Genomic DNA, 21,245 nt, shown 5'->3' on the forward strand with positions numbered 1-21,245 from the left:
TACAGCCCAGGTACACGCTAATAATTCCTTTTCAATAGTAGAATAATTATATTCCGCCCCCCGAAGAGTTCTTGATGCATATGAAACCACATATTCTTCATTCATATTCTTTTGCATCAATACAGAGCCTAACCCAACATTACTGGCATCAACAGATACGATACAGTCTTTACCAATTTCAAATGGTCTTAAGAAAGGAGCATTAACAATTTCTTTCTTAAGTAATTCAAAGGCACATTGTTGTTCTTTGTTCCATACAAATTTTACATTTTTTTTAGTAATGACCTCAAAGAGTGAACTTTTGAGGAATAGCCTTGTACACATTTACTGTAAAATTCTGTGAGGCCTAAAAATGACACTAGTTGTTCCTTTGTGGATGGAGCAGGGGCATTGGTAATACTTTGAATATGATTACATTTGGGCTTTATGCCTTGAGCAGAAATTTCATGGCCCAGATATTCCACTGTGCTCTGTCTAAATTTACATTTTGAGAATTTTAAGGTCAAGCCTTTTTCCTGAACACATTGTAACACTTTTTCCAAATTCTTATCATGGTCTTCATAGTCTTTTCCAAAGATTAAAATGTCATCCTGGAAGGCGATGGCACCATTACATCCCTCCAGAACTTCTTTCATAAGTCTTTGGAAGACGCTGCACTGGCTAAGCCAAATGGCATGCGGCGATACTGAAACATACCTTCAGGTGTGATAAAGGTAGTTAAAAATTTTGACTCCTCATGCAAGACCACCTGGTGATATGCACTAGCATGATCTATCGTGGAAAATACACAAGCGCCAGAGAGTGTGGAAATTAATTCATGAATATGGGGTAAAGGGTGCCTGTCAATCCAAATTTCCTTATTCAAACTGGAAGATCAACACATAAACGAAGTTCGCCATTACTCTTAAGCGATAAAACTACTAGAGAAACCCAGGGGGATGATTCAGTCGGTTTAATTATTTTTTTTGATACTAAGTCAGAAAGAATCAATTTTAATTTATCCTGATATGCCAATGGTACATTTCTAACTCTGTGTCGGACCGGAACTGCACCTTCCTCGAGAATGATTTTGTGTTGGAAATTGACAAATTCCCCTAAGTTATCAGTGAAGATGGAAAGAAACTTACTTCTTATTTCACTTGTGAATCCATCATTCTCAGAGGGTACAATATATACGGGAGGAGATGCATTAGGATCAAGCTTAATGCCCATTTCGTGTTGATGAGGCCAACCAAGGATGGATACTACTTTGGTTGCAACATAAACCTTCCCTCTGGTTGTCCTGTCCTTGAACTTATGATCAGTCCACATGAACCCATCAAGGTCAATTTTGTGACCAGAATAACCACCCGGTTGGACATCAGGTGGTAGTAATTTCGTAGCACTCCAGTATATTTTAAAAACATTCCTACCTATAATAGTGTACCAAGCGCATGAGTCAATTAGCATAGACATTTCTTTACCATTTATAGAAATGTTATCACTGGGAAAACTTTTACACTTGGTATCTCCAATACATAACAAACTATTGAGTTCTGAAACTTGTTCAAGATTTTCACTGTCTGCAAATGATATCAAATTACTTTTTTGGGAAGATCTACACATCTTGCTAAAATGTCCCGTTTTTTTGCATTTAATGCATATTTGTTCTGTATGTGAGAATTCTACAGTTATCACATTATCAAAAATCTGATTTCACTATTAATTCACATGTGGAAAACTAAGCAGAAAATAACTTTGAATTACTTTTTCTAGCATTTACTTAGAGATGTGAAATAAATATTTTGATCACAGTGCGTTAGCCTATGGAAACTCTAGTCTAACCTACACAGTTAGGACGGCTCATAGGCCTCCAGTCCCTACAACGGCACCTATTTCAAATATTTAGTGTAACACTTTTTTTTATATATCAAGCACCCTGCTTTGTGGCCTTAGTAAGTACACTCCAGGGGTCAAATGTACTTAAATAGGGTTTCCTACATGCCTAAGGCCCATTTCCTTGCCATATGTTAAAGCAGTGCTTTTAAAGTGCAGCCTAGCCAGAGCAAAGTGGTGCTCTTGGAAGTCTTATACTTTTTGCCATAAATGTGGGTTGTGTATATAAACACTGCAGGTCACATATAACATTTAACTTCCATGCCACTGGTGTAATCTACCATGGCCTTATATGAAAGCTAAATAATCAACTGTGCAAAACTAATTATAGCCTTACTACTTTTAGGTCCAGAGCACATGCAATGTGGCACTGAATAGCAATGTCCAGGAGCTAGAGTTCTAATACCAGCAACAAAGAGGATCCAGAATATGGTAGAAAAACATGCATGACTATGCAGTAATGGTGGATTCCCCCACTTTGCTAAAATTCCTTAATGTTTATAAATTAATATTATTATTAGGGGTTTATACATCATTGTTCACCACCCAGAAGTAGCCTCAGAATATTTGCATGTAAGAGTATATGGTGAATGGCAGTTGGCAGGATTGCTCTGCAAAGTTGGAATAGTATTGCGAGGTGATCAGCTAGGGAGTGCCTTATGTATTATGCAAAGGGTTTTGGACGTCATTTTTCTTTTGCTGGGAGCAAGGAAATGGATTTCAGGGCAGGTGTGACAGGGGGGACTTATTTCAAACCAACCAGCAAGTGGGCAGCCTAGTCTTGAACCCTTAAAATCTTTGAGGGATATTTTGGGGATGCCTGTGCATAAAATATTGCAAAAGTCCCCCGCAAGACATGAACACAGTGAAAAGGTAGAACCCCTTTTAGCATACAAAGAGACCTAGTTCATTTAGTGGGTTGAGCACTTTCAATTTACAAGCTTCATCCACAGATGATGAAGATGAACCTATTTCAACATTCAAAAAATGCAACAGGGGTGGCCGGCAGGCCCTAGGAGCAGGAATTCTGCTTTTGTCTCTGTTGATACAATGCCAAATGTTCTCCTTCTACTAGGGAAAATAGGAGAAACAGTAAGGCAAGTTATGGAGTTAGTGAGATTCCTAATCAAGCCAGAGGCACAATAGTGTTATCATCTATAAATGTGTGCCAATCAATCTTGTAGGAATCAGTGATAGCAGCCAGGGGGCCATGTTGATGCTGAAAAGTTATGGTGACCGAGCACAGCCATCACACTCCACAGCAGATATTCATTATCCTAGAAAGTAATGGGCTCAGTTATACTTTATGGGAGTAATTTAGTTAACAGGACTCAAAGCAATCCAGTGCACTTGTAGTTACTAGTACCACGGTGGACAGTCTTTTGATTAATTCCTGGCGGCCCTTGGTGATGGAGGCAGTCGAGAGGTGCAAAATGCTCAGTGCACAGGGACTTCCGCAAGATGATCAGTGCACAGGGACAGCCTAGGTCACAGATGTTGAGAAGTTCTTCTCAAATATTTATAAAGTTGGCCTCTTCATCTGAAATCTGATTGAAAGTATCATAGGAGGCCATTTGCCTTTGAGTGTAATGATATTTTTTGTGCAACGACTCCTTCAAGCACTTTCTCCCAATTAACACACATTGTAAGTCAGTGATGGGTCAATATTTGGAACCATTGTCTGGGTCAATCTTGGCTCTTTTTTTAAGGATTGGGGGTGATGGTTGCATGTTTGAGAGCCTGAGGGGTGGCCCCAGTAGAAAGGGAGGAATTAACTAGACTAGTGATGATTGTAGTCATAGGTTGGAGACACCAGTTGAGGACATTGACTTTGCAGATAGTCCAGGAAGGCAGAGTTTTATAGAATAAAGATAAGTTATTGTCTATGTCAGCTTCAATGACAGGGCCTAATACATGGAAGGAGTTGCACAGATCAGTATAGTAGGGTTGAGGACAGATGTCACAGCCGATGAGGTGGCTTTGGTGATAGAGGCCCTTAAGATGTTAATTGTGTCAATGCATAAAGACACGAGTTTATAACATAGATTAGTTATGGGGTTTCTAAAAATTAATGCCATGGATGACGAGCAGCTCCCTGCAGATGTGGAACAATTCTTTGCTCTGATACACTCCAATTTGTATCTCCTAGAATGTTCCCAGAGGCCTTAGCATTAGAAGGAAAAAAGTTACTTACCTATAATTACATTTGCCGCATTGGTATTTTTCACAGATTCCCATGCTTGAATTATCTCCTTACATCAGTTTGGTAACCGCCGGAGGCCAATGCTAGTACAGCAGCAACCCAATACATCAATTAACATTGAAAACAAATGGACATACATCAGTAGACCATCTATAGCCAATCCACCTAATTAAAAACGGTGCTCTGTATGTCAACCCTCCCAAGAGGCGATAGTTGCAGGATTTTTAAAGCTTGTAAGCAATTATGCCTCAGCTTAATAACAGGGATGAAGATGGAGACCTGTTAATATGAAAGATAAAGTGTTGCAGAGCTGTAGTTACAAGTAAGTAACTTTTTGCTCTGCAGCAGTGGGTCTTTCTTTGACTCGCTTGCTTGATTATGATTACCAAAGCAGTATTTTAATTTAGTTGGGTGGGAATGAGGCTTGCCTTAGTGAAAAAGGCTTGCTAATCAGTGTTTGACCCCCTCCTATTTCAGTTGAATACTTGACATGCAGACAGTAATACCTGGTGTTGGAGTCTGTTAAAGGCTAGGTCACCTCATTGCAGAAGGTACTCCTGCAAATAACGCCATTGTCACCGTCGTGCCTCTTGCTGAGTCAGATCCAACCCTGTTTTTAGGTCTCGGCCTGCGTAGGCTGCGCTTGCGCAGTCTCACGGCGAGATCTTATGTTTTTCAGAGTGGGGCTTGAACCCGCCCCTCTTCTCCATTGGCTGGCCTCTTAAATGCTGGCCAGCCATTGGAGAAGACGGGCGTCTTTCCATTTAAGTCCCATCTTTTTGGGATTCGGGGGTGTGCTGTTTAGGTTCTTTCACTCCTCTTCCCATTGGCTGGAATTTTACATTCCAGCCAATGGGAAGAGGAGAGAAAGAAAAACACGACCCCGAATCCGAAAATGACGGGGCATTTCTCCGAGGCATTTCTGCTTGACCTCGGAGAAACATGGTGGTGTGGAGCGCTCCTCTCTTGTTGTTTTTACCGTTCTATATATCGCGAACTCAACTCGAAAGTATTGGAGCTTGTTACAAGAGCCCCGTTACACAACACATTTTTGTAGGTAGGTAAATTAGGTGAATTGCCCAGAATCACAGGCTGTTGAGCCAACGAAGAAACTCGGACCCGATTCCTCAGTTCCAAAGTCTGCAACTTAGGCCGATACGCCACATTATCTCCCGCTCTTACATTTTCCTTTAAATATTATGCTTCGTAACTAAGTGAGCACGCACATGGCTCGATTAAGTCATCTCTGAACAGGTTATTATTTCACAAAATCCAACATACTCCCATTCAAAGATGGCCGCCGTAAAACCTTCTTCCGTATTCAGCACGCTCATGCCTTCAAGTTTACCAATGCGGCAAACAGAGGGCTGTTCTGACTGCCTCCAGATTTCCGGGTGGTGGTGGCTACTTGGTCACGTGAGCGCCTCGTCACGCAGGGCGGAGCTCCATGGGCCCAGACGCTGCCGCGGTCTCTGCACTTCTGTCTGAAGCTGGGAAGGAGGAAGCACAGCCTGGACAAGATGGAGTCTGAGTCTGTGACCGAGGACAAGACTATCGAGCTGATGGTGAGTCAGTGGCTCAGACAACAGCCACCACTCAGGTCCTATGATCATAGTCGGATGCGTCTGTCTGGAGCTGGACATTAGTGACGCACGCTTTTGCCTAGTTGGAGGCAGGGGCTTACAGACAAATGGCGAGCGCTCCAGCGCTTGTTAGGTGTATGTATCTGTGCTGTTTTCCGCACAATTATCTGCTTCGAGATTTAATGTGTATATTTCTCTACTCAAACAAAGTGCTTGAGAAATTAGAAAAAAACAACTAGTCGGCCTGGAAAGTTTGCAATAACAGTCACACCCTAAAAGCAATTACTGGTGCCAGTGTGTCCTTCCCTGAAACTTTGCCCCAGATCCCGTACAGGTTGCCATGGCGAGCGGTCTCCAGCCATTTTGGCTCCATTAATAATGCTTGTGGACGTAAAGTTTGAGTAAGAGATCTTAATTATTCCCTTAGTTGAAGTCACCCACTTCTACTATTTAAGCCCTCCCTCCTTCTAGAGCAAATCTTGGGGTGGTGAAAAATGCAGTACAAAGGCTCCCATTCCTAGGTGATCGTTTTTGTGTGTGTGGGGCTCTGTGTCTGTGTGGGGGAGGGGTCTGTGTGTGTGTGTGTGGCTGTGTGTGTGTGGGGAGCTCTCTGAGTGTGTGTGTGGGACTCTGTGTTTGTGTGTGGGGCTCTGTGTGTGTGTGTGTGGGGGGGCTCTCCGTGTGTGTGTGTGTGGGGCTCTGTGTGTGTGTGGCTCTCTGTGTGTGTGTGGGGGGGGCTCTCTCTGTGTGTGTGTGTGTGTGTGTGGCTCTCTGAGTGTGTGTGTGTGGCTCTGTGTGTGTGTTGGGCTCTGTGTGAGTGTGTGTTGGGCTTTGTGTGTGTGTTGGGCTCTGTGTGTGTGGGGGGGGGGTTCTGTGTGTGTGTGTGGGGGGCTCTCTGTGTGTGGGTCTCTCTGTGTGTGTGGGTCTCTCTGTGTGTGTGTGGGGGGGGCTCTGTGTGTTGTGTGGGGGGGCACTCTGTGTGTGTGTGGCGCTCTGTGAGTGTGTGGCACTCTGTGTGTGTGTGGTGCGCTGTATGTGTGTGGCACTGTGTGTGTGTGTGTGTGTGGCGCGCTGTGTGTGTGTGTGGCTCTGTCTGTGTGTGTGTGTGTGTGTGGCTCTGTCTGTGTGTGGGGCTCTGTGTGTGTGTGTGTGGCGCTCTGTGTGTGTGTGTGGCGCTGTGTGTGTGTGTGGCGCTCTGTGTGTGTGGGGTGCTGTGTGTGTGTGTGGCACGCTGTGTGTGTGGTGCACTGTGTGTGTGTGTGTGTGTGTGTGTGTGTGTGTGTGGCTCTGTCTGTGTGTGTGGCTCTGTCTGTGTGTGTGTGGCTCTGTCTGTGTGTGTGTGTGTGGCTCTGTCTGTGTGGCTCTGTTTGTGTGTGTGTGTGTGCATGGCTCTGTGTGTGGGTGCAAATGCAATAGGTCTCACATTTGCGAGCGATTAAGCTATTGGCATTGTAAATGACAATGCCATTTATTTATATGTTTTAAAAACAAAAATAATGTCATGAGCAATGCCAATAGCTCTAACTTTAACAAAGACGAGACCATTGCATTGTAAATGCTTTGTTCAAAGGTCTGCCGGCATTTATATAGTATTACAAAACGCATGAAGTGATCCATTTTGAAACAATCTGGTTTGACAGAGAGTAACCTTTGTTAGTGTTTCCATAGTAAACAAAAACTTATCAGTCTTTGGAAAGTCTTGTTTTTTCAAGACAGAATTTTAAACATTTCTTGACGTCTAATTAGTGAATAGCTTTCACAGCAGCTGTAGATAGTTGATAAAGAAATTGGTAAATGTACTTTTCCATTCAGATGGCCGGGCTTTTTCAGTGGGGCCTGGCTTTTCCAGTCACTATCCCTCAGAACTGGAACAAACTACCGGACGGTATGTGCAAGGAAGCCAGGCAATTACCGTTCTGGAAGAGGCTTAACCCCTTAATTGCTGCCGTCGGCCAACGGTCGTCACGGCCACTACCTCCCCAGTGCTGCGCACGACCGTTGGACGTCAATTCAGCACTAGTTCCAATGGACAGCGCAGCACTGGGGAGGTTTATTTACAAGCTCTAAAGGGGTTAAAACCCTTCTGTTTACAGAGGCGTTTGGATAAGTCAGCTTGCTGTGTGGTAGTATAGCTGTGTGATAGGATTCTGGATGTCTGATTCATGTTATAGCGCTTAGAGATCTTCCGGTGATTGCCGCTTTACAAATATAATGTAACAATACCAATAACAATGTTGTTAAAGCCTCTGGACTGAATTCTGGATCCGCACAAAAAATTACCTTGTTCTTGTTGAATGTCATGAATGGTGGCTTAACTGAAAAAGCATGTGGATGCATGGAGAGTGAATCACTCTTATTCACTGATGCCAAAGTACAAAACTTCTTCAATTTTACGGACTACGTTTTTATATTTCAGCAGCTTTAGCTGCTTGCAGAATCTTTTTACAGCCCTGCAGACTCTTGGTCTGTAACAGCCTGGCAGACGGGCGCAGGGAGGCTGGGCTGTCATGTAAGATCCTGCCTTAATCTTTGTATAGTAGGGATGGGCCTGTCTTGCATAGCATTTATGTGTGAATGAAGAGGTCCCATAGATTTATAAAACAGAATTGTCTGGCTCAAGATTGAGCGATTGATATGGTGGTACATGGTTGCTTGTAGATTTTCCTGATGACCCCTCAGAATGAGATGAATCAGGGGAAATGCAAATCCAAATTCCCTTATTCAGGGAGTCGAAAAAGCTTACCCTTGAGGGCTTGAATTCCACTAGCTGCCTGGGTAGCTCTGGAATTTGGCATCCTCCAGGATTGCATCCAGATCCTGTATGGCATGCTCCTTCTTTTGAAGAATAGGTTAATTGATTGGCATTTATGTCCCATTCATGACAATCCACGGACTTTCTGCTGAGTGCACATGCTGTCTCACTCTGAAAACCAGGAACATGTTCAACTGTAAGACTGATGTTGTGTTTTAAGCCCCAGGATCATAGTTGTTGCACTTCTTTGGATACTTGTGTAGATCTTCTTCCTCCTAGTTTCAGGTTATAATAAAGTATTACACACAAAAAGTGATGGGAGGATGCTTGCAAAAAGTCTAATCACTGGAAATTGCCCAGGGTAGCATTCCAACCCATCGTTCTTTTGCCCACCATGCCACCTCACATTAGACACAGCTGTAAGCAAATCAATCATGGTCCTACTCCAATGGGAACAGTCCAGCCTGAAATGCCAAGCCTCGTCCTCTCTGAACCAGAATACAAGCAACCCAAGACTGATTTTGCCCTGATTGGTTTTAGTCAGGTGTAGCTTGGAACCAGTGGCACCGTGAGTAAGGGTTCATGTCTGGGCATATCCTTGGCCACTTAGGGCATTACATCATGTAGCATCTTCTCAACATGACTAACCGCCAATAACTATGCAACACAAGGAGCTTAGTATTACACATCTTTATTCTCCTGTGTGTAACTGTGCACTCAACACTCTAAAAACAAGCTTTAATGGCTTTGCCCTCTGACACAAATGTCATAGTTCTACGGAGTCCGTCAGATGATAAAAGGTTCTGTCATAAAATATAACAATACACTACATCCCTCCCTCTGTTAAATAAAACATTTCTTCTTGATGCTTTAATTATTTGACCAGATCTAGTTACTGGAAGCCGTTATCTTCACTGTCAGAGATTTTCAAAGAAGGTGAAGAAGTAACAGAGTTTTCAGGTTCAGTCTTGCTTTCAGCATCTTGATCAGAAGGCTGCTGGATCAAATGGCAAAAGTGAGAAGAGTCTCAGGACGGTGGGCAGCCACATACGTCCCTCGGTTGACACAACGTGGAAAGGTGGACCATCATATGGAGCATCACATTTTCTCATTCGCAGTATGTGGACGAATACTAGATCTCCTGTCTTAAACTCAGTTTTCTTCGCTTGTCACCTCTTGTCAGCATAGGCTTTAATCTTTTCCTTATTAACCACATCCTTCATCTGAGTTGTATTCTCACTTCCTTCTCTTTTGTTTGGCCATTAAGGTAACTTAGTTGTCGTTGCTCTCCCAAACCTCAAAGTTGCAGGACTTTCGCTTGTGGTCGAGTGAGGTGTTGAACAGTATGCTTGCTGAGTGGAATGCAAAACAGTTTTTAAGCTGAGCCTCTCAAGAGTTGCAGACTGTACTGCTTTCTTTAGTGTACTCATAAAACGCTCAATGAGTCCACTGGCCTGTGGCTACAAAGGTGTTGTCTTCTGATGCTTTATGTTCATATGCTCCAGGAAATACTTGATTTCTCAACTGTTGAACAGCGGGCCATTATTAGACTTCAAAATGGTTGGAACACCTCATGTTGCAAAAAAGCATCTGAGTCTCTCAATGTCTCACTCATGAGTTCTGCATACTGATTCACAATTACCATAAGATGATGTCCATTATCGGGTGGACCAAAGAAATCGATTGCTATTCTCTCCCATGCATGCTTATGGAGTTCTGATATGGTAAGAGTATGTTAAGTAATGTTTGTAAAAAGGCAGCTACATAGATGACAGGCCTTGAGTTATTTTTCAACCCTCTTAGCTAAGATTGGAAACCAAACATGATCTCTGAGAGCTTTCTTGGTGGCAAAAATACAGTGATGTCCTTCGTGAACCACTTCAATTATATTCTGTCCAAAACCTTCCAGAATTATGATTCTCAACCATTGCAGTATAACTCCTTCTTGAGTTATAGACAGTTAATCTGTAACATTTTTGTACTTTTGGTATACACCATCACTAGAGAGAGGTTGAGCATGTCGGTTCCATGACTGATGTGTAAATATATCATTCAACTTGCATGTTGCTTTCATAGATTATGGCAGCGATAATCTGAAAGATATCGAACAGTCAATTATTTTCAACGTAATCTTCAGTCAACGTTAAAATGACTTTGGTGCTTTGGCATGTCGATTTTTCATTGGTATTTTTCCTCACATGCAGCCAAACCAACAAGCACACGTTTCTCTGAGGTGAAAATCAATATAGCACAACCATCTTCCTCACTTTCACTTGATATTCAGGTGGATGAACTGTTTGATAATAATTTAGATGACAATCAACTTCGTTCAGTGCCAATTTGCCTCAATTGATGTCACCAATGGGCCTTGTGGGGGTGCATCGAACATTGCCTCTGGAATGCTCTGGGGGCATTTTGTCTCTGCGCTGTGATGCACTTACATTATCTTCGCTTTACAAATCATTACATAATGGTTCTCGATCCCACAGCTTTTACATATCTGTCCAATGACAGGAAATTTACCTTTATGTGGAAATGAAACCCCACATCTAAAACATAACTTCTTTTTACATGTAGGCATCACTGTGTGTCCTTCCGTCTTTTGCTTTGGCTTACTTTCTATACTCATGACTGATTCACACTGGGTACCACCGGCCTCCATGTCAGCAGCTTGTCTTTCGGCATGCACCCTAGCCCTGACAAACATCAACACTCACTCTAGACTAAGAGTTTCTCAGCTTTCGTCGTCTGAATGAATCTGAGAAGCATCCATCAATAACTCTATTGCATAGCTTATGCATCATTAAATTAATTGAACTTACAGTGTTTGATGAGCATCTCAAGCCTCTCCACCAATTCATCAATTGTTTTACTACCTTTCTGGCATTCTTGAATGAAAATGTATCTTTCGTAATCAGCGTTTGGTACTGGATTGAATTTGGGATTCTGCGTTTCTTTAATCTGACAATATGTAATTTCTACGTCAGTTCACTGTATTTTCTTCATGACTTTTTTCACACCATTACCAACAAGAATTTTGATCTCATATAGTTGTTGGTCAGCAAACACATTTGTTTTCCCTTCCACCAGGCCATGGATTCTTTCATCATAGTTATCTGTATGTAGTAATTTCAATTACGTTTTTTCTGTCTCCATTTCTTGTCCAAAACTTCTTAAAGGGGTTTCACTCTCAGTGTGCCCTGTGTTACGAGTGGTATGCAAAAAGAAAGTAAACTTTGATGTTGGCCAATTTTTAAGCTACTTTTCTGGATCACTGTGAAAAACCTTTCTATTCTTTCTTGTGATGGATACGACTTTAGCCAATTTGCACATATATTTACTCCTAATAACAATATATTCGGTTGGAATTAGGATATTCTTGTTGATCTTCAGTGTTAGAGCCAGTTTCTATAGAAGATATTACACCTGGGACTGTGCACTGACTGTTTGCTGTGGTGATGTTGCTTTGAACAGCTGGTGCTCAAGGTATTAAAATAGCTTATCCCTCGACAACGCATGTATGCTATTACTGGAGCTGTGCATTTTGTGAACACCCTGGGTGCTACTTCAAACCAAATGGGAGTGATTGGAACTGGTAAGATCGTCTATCCACCATGAAGAAGAGATATGTCGGATTTTTCAGACAGATTGGCAGATAGAAATATGTATCCTCAATACCTAGTGATGCCATTTAATAATTTTTCTTTATTGATTGCGGTACATCCAGCAAGGATATCACTTTATTAATTCTGCCTTTTTACAAAAGGGTTTAGTGCTTTGTGACCTAGGATGGGCTTCCACTCCCCATTCTTTTCAGAGATAAGGAAAAACTAGAATAAAATCCCAGCTGTTTCTCTGTTTTTAGTACCAGTTTTATGGCATTTTCCAGGACTAGCTTCCTTATTTGTTGCATCAATGCCTCCAACTTGTGGTGATTCTCATTTATGGGAGATGTTTCCAATGGTTTTGATGTAAATATTATTGTGTGTCCATGCTAACATCTAATACCCAACTCATCTTTCTTCCCACCTGAATGGACATTGAAGGAGGTGGTCTGCTCTTAGAGTCAGATTCTTTGTTCTCCAGCTTTTATGTTTTCTGATGGAGAAGTGGTCACAGTCCATGATGATTTTCCAGATGAGGACCAGTCAAAAGTTCAGTACAGAAAAAGAGCTGAGCTGAGTTCAATGGATTCCATGCTCCTAGAGCAAAGCAGTATAACATCTGACAGTTGAAGCCTCTGGGGAGGGCCCGAATCCAGAGTCTCTACCCCGGATTGGCCGGCGTTTGGTTCAATTATGAGGTGGATGGCTTGGGATGGTCTACCAATGTTTGTCTATTTTTTTTCAATGTTAACTGCTGTATTAGTATACTGCTGTACAAACATTTGCTAGCGATGTTTCCCAGCCCGATGTCGGGAGATTATTCAGCATATGAAAGACTGAATGCTGCAGAATGTTGTTCTATTCAAGCATCCGTCTAGTACTTTGCCTTGTAATTTCAGTTGATGGCGAATGAGTAAATGCCATTAATTGGTCTTCAGGGGAAATAGTTTATGGGTGGAGAAGGGAGCCAGAGTACTTAGAACCTTGGTTAGTTTGCGTTTCAGGTAATCCAGAATGCCAACAGGAGAGTTGAGATGTAATTTGACCTCAGGCTATATTTTGCTTCTGTTTCTTGATAGGGTAAATTGGCAACGAGTTAGCCATAAGTTGTGGATCAAGCTCATTCTTAATACAGGGATTCAATTTTGGTTTGTTTCCCCATGTCTTGAGTTAGCGACTTTTTGGGACGTATCTCCACCCACTCCGCCTGGGACGACTCCTGGTGGCCCACAGCACTTGGAACCTCCCTCACAATCACAGACCACGTGTGGATCTTCGGCATCTTCCTCGACTGCTCGCTCACCGTTTGCCAGATCAACACTGTCTCATCATCCTGCTTCCACACAATATGCCTGCTCTGAAAGATGTTCAAATGGATCCCCAGTGAGTCCAGAAAGATGGTCACCCATGCACTCATCAGCAGCAGAATCGACTATGGCAACGCACTCTATGTCGGCATCACCCAGAAACTCCTCATGAAACTGCAGAACATGCAGAACGCCTCAGCCAGACTCATCCTCAACATTCCCTGCCACAGCCACATCACCAGCCACCTAAGAGACCTCCACTGGCTCCCAATCAACAAAAGAATCACACTCAAGTTCCTCACACATGCCTATAAGGCCCTACATGACACAGGACGTACATACCTCAACAACCGCCTAGCATTCCACATACCCACCAGAGACCTCCGCTTTGCCCAACTGACCCTGGCTACCATCCCACGTATCAGCAAGACCATATCCAGAGGAAGATCTTTCTCCTTGCAGCAATGAGCAGGAACATCCTGTCTCTCCACCTCAGGCAATCACCGGCATTGCCTAAATTCAGGAAGGACTTTAAGACCTGGCTCTTCGATTGACCCACAGCGCCATGGTGGACCAGTAGCTACCCCCACCTGTGACTTGTGATCCTTACAGGTGAGCAGTCATGCTTTAAAAGCGGTTGATTGATTGAATGATAGCTAGTCACCAGGATCCTGAAACCTTTTCAGCAGTGTCACTAGCCCTTAAGATTCCAGGTATACCACTGATTAAGGATGTTGTTGAACCCAAACTCCATTTCAAGTCCAATATGGTGAGCCTGCAGATTCAATAGTTAAGCCCAGATTCACGCGTGCCACTGCCAAATGCAAATCTTGACTATGTAACATCGTGAAGCTTGGTAACACAGGGTTCCTATTTTGGGTGCTAATCAATTAGAGCATCAGTAATCTCCTATACTTTGACTTGATAGTATTTGAACCCAACTTCCATGCCCTCCAAATATGTTTGGTAATAATAGCAATTACAGGGCACCCAGTAGCTCCACTGACTGGATACCAAGAATTGTGAACTGGCCACTGCACCCTTCTAATACAACACAGACTTGGGAGGTAGGGATGCATGTTATCTTAGATAGCTCCTTAAATTTGTACTATTCTAGTCATGAAGTTTTACCTAGTCCACTAAAGGTCCTCTTGGTTTTATTTGCATCATTATTTTCCAAACCTTCCTCCCATTACAACTAGGACCTATTCATTACAAAGAGGTAGATGTGCTTGTCAGTGAATTTCTTCAGATTAAAACTTGTGTCATGCAATAAAATAATGTTAGCTTAATGGAAATGCTGTTAGTCAGGAGGGTATTTACCTTTATCAACCTGTGGATAAAAACCCAGGTTTATGTGCAGGTGCTATGTGGCTAGTATGTCCCTGCTCCCCCTTTACAGAAAGTGCACTATGCTGTGATATTAAAATGGGATTAACGTATTAATTTACTCTCTAGTTAAAACTATTGGACAGTGATGCAACCAGTGTTTTCCACTTATAAATCTCAAGTAAAACATGATATAAAGCAACTTATTTCGTTTGAAGAATGCTCTGTAAAACCTACTGGGTGATTTGATGGATTAGTATCATGCCAAATATTCAGCAGTACCTATAATTCGATTAACTTTGTAGTTGATGTGTTGTATTCAACCCATGCCTTGATCCAGAAAAACACCTTCACAAATATGTGTGATCTACAGTGTATGCGTTTAGTATGAAATGCTCCTATGCAAGAACTTACCAAAAAGCTATGTATGTAACTGGAACAACAATTTTTCCAAGCAAGCAGAATATTCATTGTTTATATTGTGACAATGCCATTATGAAGAGAAGGAAAACCCTGGAATTTATAATCAAAGCATAAAGAAATCTGTGAAGGCTGTGATGTCACACCTTTTTGTCCACTTCCTATAACTTGCTTTTTTTGATAACACATGTATGCCAAGTGGAGGGCTCCTACAGTCAAAATAGATGTAATACTTTCTTAGCTAAAGATAAGAATACAGGCCAAATCCCTTTGAATTTTACTAGAACTGATAAAAATGTTAGAAAATCAAAGGACAGTAAAGAAAACATTAGATAACAGCTGACCAGAACAATGACTAGCAGGGATCTGTAGACCTTTAAGAAGCCTAATTCCATCTACCTACCCTCCAGGAGCATAGGAGGTCTCTCCAGGTTATGGTGGGACACTAGCACTGCTGATGTGCAACATTTGCATTCTGTGCCAGTTCTGCCTCTCACACGATCTTGGCCCTAGAGAACACCTAATTAACAGCAGAAGTTACACTGCTACTCCTGTAAAATCCAAACTTGTTCTGGATCAGAAGGAAGTATACCTACTGCTTGTTAAAGACAGTATGAGCATGTGCGCATGCGTGCAATGTGGCTTTCACCTGCAAATGTAGTTCTGGCCACTGCAGAGTACACTTTTTCAATCTATATCAATACACAATCGGTCTTGTGGCTACTGTTGCCAGCTCCTGTAGGTATAGTGAAAATGTGTGTGATAGGTAACTGCTTCTTGTTTAAAGACATATTCTGAGTAACTCAACACATAGAGATGTTGGTGCATTCCAATTGTCCTGGACCTTCGTAGTCAGGGTAGCATATTTTAGCTGCCTCTTTTATAAACACATACCATGATGGGCATCCACCAAATTTCTAAAGACATATTGGGAATATGTGCAGTGTGTTGGACACTTACAACATGTGTAAAGACGCAACAGGTATGTGTGCAGTGTAATGAGCACCTACCACTTATTCAATAACACAAACGTTGTTGGCACCATGGAATAGGTACATAGTGCCTTTGTCTCACCTGTTCCTCAAGTTGCTGCCTCAGCTTCTTGACTTTGCTCTGCTTATAGTAATCCATTATCATCATAGCAGCATAGATCTTCCCAACCGTCAGGTCTGAGGCTGTGAGTGGAGAGAGGGAAGTTTAATGGAGCACCAAGCTAAAGGGGTATGCCTTACACCATTTTTAAACAATAAATGCACCCTCATCTGAAACACCTCCCTCTTATAGCAAAAGAAGGGCACATCTCAACTATGAAAATATAAATGCATGTCAAGTATGTCACAATTTTTACAACAATCAGGATTATAGCTTTTTGCTACAGAGCAATCAATGGAATAATGAATTATTTCTCCGTACTCAAGTAGACTCTAAGATATCCTTGAACATGCAGATAGTGCTAGAACACACCCCACTCACACACTTAGTTTTACAGTGATACTAACTTCGTAATTAGATTGTAATATGCAAGGTAGGTACATCTCAGGACTGAAGGATATATTCGCACATAGTGCCTGTTGATCACCATTCATATGGTCATTCTTCACTGGAAACCCATTTGTGATCTTCTGAGATTGCTTGCAAGTTTTAGACTTCTTGAAGTTGTACAACCACTAGACTGATTTTCATGGCTATCATCCAGAGTCATGTGGTTTCAGTCTCCCTGGAGAGTACCCTTGACCTTGTAATGCTTTTTTGTTCAAGTAATCCATCATGTGTTCCAATGTGGATCAACACCTTGTTTGTTTCTAAAAACAGTAACATATTATTTGATAGCCAGATGGACTGCTTCCAGCATGTTTCTGTGGTGAACCACTTCATTTTGGGACCTGATGTCTTGTGTTTTCAGATTTCAGCAATGTTCATTCCATTCTATAATTGGAGCATCTATAATAATGATTTCTGTCGGAAGTAATCGTTGGAATTAAACTGCTTTATCATATTGGGGCCTTTGTCCACCATGGGAAGGATTGCAGCAGCAATATCCCTTCCCAGTTTCCTGAGTGCTGACTCCATTGTGCCCTCAGACATTTTAACAGTTGTCTCCTGAGCAGTCTTGCACTTGGAACTAAACTATCACTATGCCTGGCGCCATGCATCCCAGGAGAGACAAAACCTGCCTTGCAGAGAGGCAGTATTTTTTTAACAGCAGGTCAGTACTTCTTCAGGATAGATTACAGTCCCTGGTCTGTAAAACACACTTTTGCTTGCTTGGAATTGAAGAACGTTCCCAGATACTGTATCTCCTGAGTTGGTACTGCTTTGGATATTTAGAAATTTACATGCAGACTTAGTTAGTTCATTTGCTGCATTGTTGTTTGAAAAGTATATACCATTACTCTATATTAGGGAACACCTGTAGTAAAGTAGGTACTACTTCTCATGGTTACCCCCACTTTTTGCTTGATGTGAGGCTGTTTTTGACTAGTCTGACTGGTATCCTGCTAATCAGAATTCCAGTCTATCTTCTTTCTCTCAAAACTGTTATATTATGTACTTCGGTACACTCCAGATTGGATACTCGGAGCCCTTATCAGTCCCTAGTATATGATACCCACATACTTAGGGCTAAGGTACCCCAGAGATCTCCCATGGGCTGCAGCATGTATTATGACACCCATGAGAGACCAACCAAAATGGAACTACAGGCCTGCCATTGCAGCCTGTGTAAGTAGGTGCAGGCACCATTTACTAAAGGTATAGGTTTACTATAACTAAGGGTCACTGCACATAAAACCTATAAGTCACCCTTATAGGAAGCCTTTACAATCCTGAGGGCATTGTGCTTGGTTCTAAGTGAGAGGTTGCTCCTGCATGAGCATGGAACCCCTGCAGCATATGGAATCTATTCTCCCATGTTGTCATTGAAGCAGCCATATACTAATATAGTTTGGCATTACACGACCGCTTGATGACCTTAGCGAAAACGGCTGCAGCCAACCCAATCGTGTTTGGTGTCAGGCATGCTGGAATCATTCACCTCACCAGTAACCGGTGTGGGAGGTATGATTCCACCCACCAGGAAGGCCCTTAGTGGGGCCCTCAGTGTTCCCGGTACCAGCCTTCTAGCTCCGGACAGCACACAATGGTTGCTGCTGACCAGAGACACATTTTTGCCCTCCTGATGCTGCTTCCAGACAGGATTTATTGTATTAGGGCTGGGTAGGTACGCTTCACAGCACCTGAAAACCTGCAGGAGGGGCATATTTGGTATCCCTGTGCATAGGCCAGTTCAAACCAGTCCTGGGAGCCGTTGGCTCCCGCTCTAGCGCGAAACTGGACAAAGGACATGGGAGTAACCTCGCCCCTGTCTAGACCCTCCCCTGGGAGGGTCCCCTGTATCTTTCCAATCCTCTCCCTGGGGTACCTACCTAGTTGTAAGACCTTAGATTTGTCGTGGACAAGATTCAGAACTGAAACCACTGCACTTTGACTGTCTGGGCACTGTGGACTTTGTTTGGGACTGACTTCGTCTCCCTCTCAGACTTCTGCATTGTCTGTGCCTGTGCACCATACAGGATCCGTGAAGGACCTGTAGAGCATCCAGGACACCTGAAGATAATCTCCCTTGGAGTGAAGGAGTCACTCCCCTGCATTCGCAGGCACCGCAACACTGCTGACCAGTCTGCTGTTCCCAAGCTCCTCCAGACTCTGAAAGGTTCAGCAACACAGGAGGTGGGTTTCTACGTCCCTTAAGGCCTGAGCTGCCCTCTCACTGAGTTTGAGGCCAGTATTCCTCGTGGGGGATGCAAAACCCAAACCCCTGTGCACTGCGTACTTTTGCAAGTGCATGTGCTTGTTGGCAATCCTATGACAAGTGCATTGGGCTCCAAGTAGCCCAAACTTCTGGCAACTTTTCCCACAAAGATCTTTAACTACCCTGCACCGTGTGCTCTGAGGCCTGTTGTTTTGTGAAGCTGCTCGAGGTCCTCTTGCAACTCCTGTGTCTCCGGCCTGTGGGTCCAATTGAGGGTCATATTTGGTTTTCTTGGGCTCCCCTGATTGCTCTGGGCTTGCCCTGACTCCCCTGATTGTGGTGAGTCTCCTGGACCTTGCTGGTCAGAACCCTACACTTCCTTGCCTTCCTAGGTGGGTTGCTTTTGCCAAGGCCTGTAATGCTCCTGTCGGACACCGACCCCTCAGCACTCAACAATCCTTCTAGGGACAGCTTGCATCTGCCTCCTGGTCATCCTCAAAGTTGCCTGGTCCCCACAGCGGCAGGGTCAAGGTCACCGTCAACTATCCTGAAGCACCCAACAACGGTGGGCATTTGTCTTCCGAGCCCCTGGTCACTCAAGTGATTTAGACTCTGTTGCCTCTCCTTTCAGGTACTCCTTGACAAGAATCCACATTTGGATTCCTCCGGCCACTTTCTCCTCTTCCAGCAGCGGCACTTTCCTGAAGTTCTCCACTGGATTCGACAGCAGTTTCCAACGCCACTTCACACCTATGCACCCATTTCTAACTGCAACTTGCACATAGACTTGTACGGAGCACGCAGTCGTGTTCACACACTGCGCACACACCTTGTGGGGTCCCTATCTATTCACCTTGGGTTGTTCGTTGGGGTCCCAGCAATTCTACGTCCTCTCGGCATTGTCCTGACTCAATTTGTGGTTCTTATACCACTTTCCTAGTATATTGTTTGATTCCCCCCAGGGGCCCACTGTGTATTAGTGCTATTTACTGTGACTTCTTTGCTAAAGTATTGTGTGCTTTGTGTCTATCCCTGTGTGGGAGATACTGTAACATACTAGATAGCGAGATAGTGTTATATAATAAATTCATATTTTTATAACTACTGTGTGGGTCCCTTTTCATTTAATCCATACTATAAGATTGCACTCTGGTAAAACAAGCTGCTTTACACTATTTAAAGACTAAGCCTGAAGGCTGCTCTCCACAGCTACCACTTGGATAGCTTTCTAAGGTTTTCTGAGACCTAAATCATCATAAGGGTTGTCTGGGCTGGTGCAGGGTGCCCACTTACACTGGTGGACCTCATATACCAGGCCAGCCTCTCACAACACTCTTGATGTATTTTATGCCAGATATCAAGTCCTGGAGTTGAGAATGCTCATTCTGCACTAAAAGTTTCAAAAATGGTCTGTGCTTTTGAGAAATTGGTTTATCAAAGTATGCTATTTAGATACTGAGCATGCCCGCTACTTTTGATATATTTGCAGGGATATGTTTGCTGATTGTGCTATTGCTTGGACTTGTATGGCTGCTGATAAATGTTTGCAAACTGCTTGCCTATAGTGAGATCCTTCAGCCTTTCTGCTTAGATGTGTGAGCTTCCAATTTATTTTTGTGCATTTAATATTTTGTAATGAGCATGAAGACAAAGATGTAGAATGTTCTTGCTGAACATCTGGTCTCACACTGGTAGGCATGGGAGAAAGATGCCTTGCTGATCTACTCATGCATAACCTATGGCAGTAAACATTGGCCTGACGAGTGTTAAATTTTGCGACCAGAATTACGTGATAAAAGGTTGCAAGCCAACATAATTAAGGAATATTAAAAAGGTAGGTCACATATTGCGACTAACTCTGATGGGATGTCATCACAAGGATGGTGGCTTGCTGCTGTCTATAGACAACCAAGCCAGTGATCACATTTAAATAAAACAAACAATTTTTTGGCATGCAGATCCTGTTCCTTAGTAGACTACCAAACCAGTGATCACATTTAAATAAAATAAACTTTTTTTTAACATACAGTTCCTTTTTCCTGGCCCCTTCCATGCTCATGATGAGTCCAGCTCGTCACGAGGCACAATGGAGCTGACTTCATGACACGCTGGGCTCATCATAACTGCCGCGGCGCACCCACACGCGATTGATTCCCCGCCTGTGCGGGAGAATTAATCAGTGAGCGGGGTTGTGACAAGCATCCACCCCCCCCGCCACCCGCCGCCCCTCCAGGGCACCATGTGGGAAATACCCCCATGGCGAAGGTGTTAAAGGAAAGAGGGGTCTGCATTTTACAGGAAAAGTTTACTTTTTTTAAATAAAAAATTGACCTACAGTTTGTTTGAGAGTTGCCAGTACTCCCCTGGACCAATGGGGACCACGTCTGTTTTGCGAATGGATTACCACCCCAAATTGGAAG

The 21,245-nt window shown here is 43.1% G+C and overlaps 1 protein-coding gene across 1 annotated transcript in view; it reads right to left on the reverse strand.

The window, feature by feature from the left end:
* CACNA1E (calcium voltage-gated channel subunit alpha1 E) overlaps positions 1-21,245 on the reverse strand; it is a 1,292,345-nt gene that overhangs the window by 96,511 nt on the left and 1,174,589 nt on the right. The window contains exon 39 of the mRNA XM_078643465.1: positions 16,149-16,249. Within this exon, the coding sequence (XP_078499591.1) occupies positions 16,149-16,249 (101 nt within the window). The remainder of the gene's footprint in view (positions 1-16,148; positions 16,250-21,245) is intronic.

This window comes from Lissotriton helveticus, chromosome 1_1 (genome assembly GCF_964261635.1).
Source record: "Lissotriton helveticus chromosome 1_1, aLisHel1.1, whole genome shotgun sequence".
NCBI lineage: Eukaryota > Metazoa > Chordata > Amphibia > Caudata > Salamandridae > Lissotriton > Lissotriton helveticus.